The 6,462-nt window shown below is 40.2% G+C and overlaps 1 protein-coding gene across 1 annotated transcript in view; it reads left to right on the top strand.

The window, feature by feature from the left end:
• The window catches only part of TGIF1 (TGFB-induced factor homeobox 1), a 7,522-nt gene extending 1,878 nt beyond the window's left edge, over window positions 1–5,644 (top strand). Inside the window, exons 2-3 of the mRNA XM_010187953.1 lie at window positions 3,054–3,280; window positions 4,594–5,644. Of these exons, the coding sequence (XP_010186255.1) occupies window positions 3,054–3,280; window positions 4,594–5,160 (794 nt within the window). The 3' untranslated portion in view covers window positions 5,161–5,644. The remainder of the gene's footprint in view (window positions 1–3,053; window positions 3,281–4,593) is intronic.
• Window positions 5,645–6,462: the final 818 nt, after the last annotated feature.

Below are 6,462 nucleotides of genomic sequence, written 5' to 3' on the forward strand. Positions count from 1 at the left end.
TTAATGAAAACAGAGCCTTGACAGCAACAACGTGGCTCCTGCTCTAGTAAAAAATATCAGCTGGGGTAGTGCGAGATTTTTAGCCGTGACTTCCTGTTGCTGCTCTCTTTGTACCGCACTGGAGAGATCCGCTGCAAGTTCAGAGTGCTGATCGGCTATTTAAATGAGCTCATTTAAATGAGAAGTTGTACTATGCTGGGTTTCCTGCTTAACCCAAACCTGCTTTGTGTCACTAACTCACTGTGTCAATTAATGTGGCACACTAAGCCAGCGGGTCAAAGGGCGGGCTCTGCTGTTGACTCATTTCTTGCTAGGTAGGTTACAGTTAGTCAGATGGCAACTTTTACTTTAGCAAAAGATCATGCTTGCAAAATAGAGAAACGTGTTTATGCTGCTGGCTTTCAGACAGTGCTTTGTCATTTGGGGTGGGACGCGTGAGAAAGAGCCACACTTCTAGAAGTTTTGTTGTCAAGTCAGTTTTCTCAAATTCAGAGAGGGTCCTGTGGAGTCTTTTAGCTGTGTGTTAGGTCTCAAATAGGTTACTTCAGATGGGAGGATGTGTGCCTGGAGGACTTTTTGTTATGCCACTTAAATGTGGCTCGTAAACCATTAGACCCCTAACTTTCTCGTAGGAATAGTTCTTTGGCTTCTCTTCCCTCTTATTTCCAGCCCTCACTGTTTGCCTCTCCTTGTTTTCCAAGGTCCTGTCTTGCTGCCTATTATATTTAAAAACAAACAAAAAACCCAACCCACTGTAGTGCTGCAACACTTTCTGGTTTCTGACAAACGAGAACAGCGTGCTTGAAAACATTATCTGAACAGTGTAGGCTAGTTTTAGCTAGTTTTTAAATGCAATTTAAAAGGAATGAGCTGCTTTGCAGGGCCGTCATGTTGTGTTGTCTGCAAGATCTTTGTTCCAAGAAGTGCTCCTCATGGCTCCAGGAGCCTGTTGTGCAAGGCATGTACTCAGGTTAGGTGGCAAGTGTAACAGCATTTTCTGTGAAGCTGTGACAAACGAGAAGCCATTTGCTCAGAATCATTTTAAAGCAAAGTTGACATACTTTCTACATCAATTAACAACCTGTTTACATAATTTGGGAGTTTATATTGTGTTGGCTATTTAAATATTGTCCTATTGTTCCTGTTCCATGACTTGGATAATTTATGTAGCTAATCATCACAGAAGAAATTTGGTATGTCAGTTTGGTGTTTGTCGGTTACATAAATCAGCAATTGGGAGGATGAAAACAATGCTAAGTAAGTTACTGAAGAAACACAAGACAAATTGCAGATTGATCATCCTGCTGGGAATGCTTGCGTGACAAAAATACGCATTGAAATTTGGACAACTTAAACTAAATTGAAAGATGTTGGAGCTATTCATAAATAGGAGAAGGAAAGAATAATTTACTGTGTCAGCTTTGACTGAAGTTTGAAAGTGGGGGGGAAAGGTCCACTGTTGTGTCTCCCCCCACTGCCCCAAGTATTAAAGGAAACTTGCACACATGCATCTTCTTTCTTTTCTGTGTTGTGGGGTTTGTTCGTTTACATGACATTAACTCCTTCTGTTTATGGTTATAGCTTTTATATAATTTTATATTTTTAAGGGCACACTTCTTGTATTTTACAACTGACTTTGCTTCCTTAAACAGATTTTTGAGTTATGAGTTGGTTTTGAGTTATGAGTAGTTGCCCATATAATTTTTTTTTTACTTTTGACATTTAACTTTTTTTTAATATTCAGGTTTTTAGCTTTGATGCTATGAATGAGCAAGTTTTCCCTCACATATTCAAGTTTGAAACACAGAAAGATTAAGGGCCTGTTTTCTGTAGTTTCTAACAAATGCTTCTGAAAGCCGGTATAACTTCACTTGAAATCAGTTTTAAATATTGGGAAAATGGGTGGTATCTTATTTTGATTTATATACATAGTTTGTGAGATTCTTAAAATTTATGGTGGACTTAACCTGGTGAGTAAAGCATGGTTTTCTTTGTATTTTACAGTACTATTTGTTTCCATCCTACCAAAGGAGTAGAATTGTAGTCTTCCTAACCATTGCATACTTGTTTGTTTGTTTAGTTTTATTCACATACCATAGCCTCATGTTTCTACTAGTGTAGTGTATGTATAAAGGGATAATCATATTTTGAAGTCTGTTCCCTCTTTTGTGTTGAAGGAAGAAGGTATGCAGATAACTTGTAAATCTGGAGCCTTTGTAGTAAGTGTAGTACAGAACACACATTTCCACAGATGAAAATAAGGGATGAAAACCATGAAGTTGAATAAATAATCAGGATGCAAAGTGGTACATTTAAAACAAACAAACCAACCCACCCAAACTTTAAATGATTGTGGTTCTTTGATAAAGAAGTGCAATTAAGTTTAAGAAGTCCATCTCCTGATAAACTGGTGGACTCTTAAATGATTTAGGCTTGGTTCTTTCCTTTCCTGCACTTTTTTTCCTTCTCAAGTGAAAATCCATGTAGGGGGCATACACAATGTTTTCCTTTCTTCTTTTCTTGTTCCATTAGTTTTTATTAGTAGATCTGGAATGAGCTATTAATTTATAAAATCTACAAACTTTCTCTCCCAGGTAGGAAGCATCAGCGTATTAGGAAGTAATTATATAGTCTATTGCTTGAGTTGGGTGTTTTTGAGTTCTTGCTTATTGACCTTTTGTCCATATGTTATGCTTGAAGGAAAGTGTTGGATGCATACCATAAGCAAGCAAATTTGAACAATATTGGCATTAGATAGAAGCTATCTGATAAGATGCAGCACATAAAAGGTTGTCAGGGGAACAAGAAAATGAGAGTTTGTGAAGAAGAATTCCCCTTGGAACAGATCATTGGTGCTACTTCGTGTTCAGCTGACAGAAAAGCTACAGCTTGACAAGCTAATGCTGCAGGACCAATCTCCTATATAGAAGGCTATACCATGATTCATAGGAAGGACAGTTAATGTAATAAAAGGTGTCTGAACCGTAGAATGCTGGAGTCGAGTTGTTTACAGATTTAGGAGGCTGATTGTTCTTGTCTTCTTATAATTGTAGGTGTAGTAGCATTATCGGGCAGTGAAACAGAGGATGATGACACTATGGATGTCCCACTGGATCTTTCCTCATCTGCTGGCTCAGGCAAACGGAGGAGACGCGGCAACCTGCCCAAGGAATCTGTGCAGATTCTCCGGGACTGGCTATACGAGCACCGATACAACGCTTATCCTTCAGAGCAAGAAAAGGCGCTATTATCCCGACAAACACACCTTTCCACACTACAGGTATTAAAAAACGTAGTTCTTGCTTCAAAAGGATCCCTCTTCTGCTTTCTTCTTAATTTACTTGTGGTCTAGTTGCTGATAATGTTTACACTGTATGTGAGATTTCCTTTATTGTTACTCTCCTACTGACAGCACTTGTAAGGAGAAATGCAAATTAACTTGTGTTATGATATCTTTGTTTATTGGGAATAAAATGACTTCTCTGGGAGAACAAACAGTCATGAATTCAAGCATGCATGCTAATTTTTGTGGAATTGGGGCCCAAAAGACATAAAGTGTCTGTATAATGTAATTTATTGCAAGAAGAAAGTATTTACATGTCAACAGAGGTTTTATGGTCATAGATGCACAGCTTAATGTATGACTCTTCACTTCTAAAACTGCAACTTGAGGCTTATTCCTGTAGAACATGCACATATATAATTATGTCTGTGATCACTTCCATTACGATCAGTGGAACAACCTATATGGGACAGAGCTACTCAAGTGTGTTTATGACCAGGTTTTTGTGTGGTTAGTTTGGATTTTCATCCCAGGATGCTGTTGGCAGCTGCGAGGTCCCTTGGATGCGTCACTCTCATCTTCTGTGACCATCTGTGGTGGAATAGCTGTTGACAGTTGCTGCTTTCTACCTTGTGGCAAGGTGGCTGCATGAGAACTTTCCCAAACCCTGGCTTGGTTTTGAGAGGTGCTAAATATAGAGTGCTCCTGTTGACTTCTGGTCTTTATTTTTCCAGATTAATTCGTTAATACAAATTTTGTAATTGGCTATAGAGGTCCCTTAATGTAACATCATAAAGAAAACCTCCTTTATGTAGTAAACAGAAAAAAGACGTTAAACTGTAAACTATCCTGTATCGCCCAGGAAACTGGCTTGATATTTAAACAAGGACAAACTTAAATGAGGTAATTCATGTTATGTCTGTCGACACAGTCAGTTGAACAAGGAAAATCAGTAACTATTTGTGGGAGGAGTGGCTCTCCTCAGAGTGAAAAGGTTTTCCTGTTGTTAATTAACCTCAGCATAGGGAACAATAGCTAATAGGTTAATGTGTGTGCACAGAGTTAAAAGCTAAACCCCTCCGCTTGGGCTAGCAGTCTTCAGATGTCCCGGGGCTTTCTATAACAGGAGTGGGGATCTGGGACAAGGGAAGGGCCTTTGCCAGGCATGTCGGAACATGTCAGTAGGTCTCTCTTTTGTTCTGCAGTTAAGGAAACTGCTTGGAGGGATTCATTAATCTAACCCAACGACTCTAATGGCACATAGTTGGAAATGAATGAAGGTAGAAATTAAGATGTCATTATATTCCCAGGTCTGCAACTGGTTTATCAATGCACGCCGCAGGCTTTTACCTGACATGCTGAGGAAGGATGGCAAAGACCCAAATCAATTCACTATCTCGCGGCGAGGGACCAAGCTTTCCGAGGGCAGCCTGGTGGAGTCTTCCATCAGCACAAAGAACTTCATTCCCCTGCTGGAGGAGTCAGCCTTCCTCCCCACCGCTGCACCGCTCGGCAAAACTCTGTCATCTTCCAAGCCGGCTTCCCCAGGATCAGTCCTGGCTCGGCCGTCAGTGATTTGCCACACGACTGTGACTGCATTGAAAGATGCCCCTTTCCACTTTTGCCCGCCAGCTGATGTAGGCCAGATCACGGACCTACAGCAGCCTCCGGCCAACGGCTTCACAGACAACTCCCTCTCCTACCACGAGGACGCGTCTAAACTGGGACCCGGTACAAATGCACAAAGTGGGCTCTTTAACACTCCTCCTCCAACCCCACCAGACCTTAACCAGGATTTTAGTGGATTTCAGCTACTGGTGGATGTTGCACTCAAAAGGGCGGCAGAGATGGAGTTGCAGGCGAAACTTATGGCCTAAATCCCCTTCCTTCTCCTTCCCCGTTTTGTTTTTCCAGGCAGGGATGTAACAGCTGTGTGGTTCTTGCCACCCACAAGATATCAAAAGACTTCACTGCATTATTATTATTTTTTTAATTAATCTTATTTGCACAAGGGATTGCTGAAATGAAGCTTCCTGTCACTGAGATGGTCTTCAGTGGAATACGGTCATTCCAAGAATTATAAACTTAAAGCTACTGTAGAAAGAAAGAATTGTATGTTGGTTTTTTTTAATGTTTTCTTTGTAGGTTTTTCATAATGTGAGATGGTTCCCAAGATCATGTGATTTGTTTTTGTTTCTTTCAGACTGTGCAATATCTAGTAATGATATAGACTCTTCGTATCATTCCCATGTGGAACAGAATATACCGACACGCTGTCTAAAATAAATTTTCCATTTTTTTTAACAATACCAACTTTGGATGATTATGCTTTTTTCCCATAATGTAATAAAATATTTTCTTTAAAAATGGATGCATACAGAGTATTTTGTTGAATATGAGCTTTGCAGGAAACAGCTTTACTCTTGAAATAAATGGAAGTGAGAAATATTTTTGAGCTCATGCTGACTCTGTTTGGTTTAAAGAGCTATGCTAGCAGTTGCTGTTAAACAGATGTTTGAAGGAATGCTGAAAAGTGGGCCAGAAGTACCTGATTGTGTTTTGCTATGTTGAAATTTTGTAAAGGGGCCAATGGAAGCTGTGTAAGCAACTCATTAAATTTCAGGGGGTATCTTAGGCCCCTTTAAGAGTTACAGCTTTTGGCTCCTAGAAATACTTCAGGGCTGGGAGATGTGACAACCCATGAGGAAGTTCTGAAGGTGAAATGAGGAGGAAAGAAGGAGGGGTTGGGGTGAGTGTTCTTTGCAGGTCTCTGTGGTACAACTCCTAGACATCACTGGTGAAGACAGATTTTGAGGGGGAAGATCAAGGGCTCCCACTCTTATTCTTCCTGAACTAGCAGTGACAAGGTTTTGATTCAGTAATTCTAGTACAATGAAATGGGAGATTCTGTGTTAGGTTGAAATCTGAGTTCTGGGAGCCAGGTCTTAGTGAGGTACTTAAACAGGTGGTTGACTAAGATTTAGAAGAGATCCCTGTTGTATTGGGGTGTATTCTGGCCAACAGAATCTAAGTCACCTTACAGTAAAGGACTTTGCTATCAAAATGACTTACTGCTGAAAAATGTGAAGACTTGGAGCGCACATTTCAACTGACTTGAATGTCAGTCACTCACCCTTCTCCTTCCAACAACAGTGAAATAAGAGACCTAGAGGCAAAAA

The sequence above is a fragment of the Mesitornis unicolor genome, unplaced genomic scaffold, assembly GCF_000695765.1.
Source record: "Mesitornis unicolor isolate BGI_N332 unplaced genomic scaffold, ASM69576v1 scaffold32687, whole genome shotgun sequence".
NCBI lineage: Eukaryota > Metazoa > Chordata > Aves > Mesitornithiformes > Mesitornithidae > Mesitornis > Mesitornis unicolor.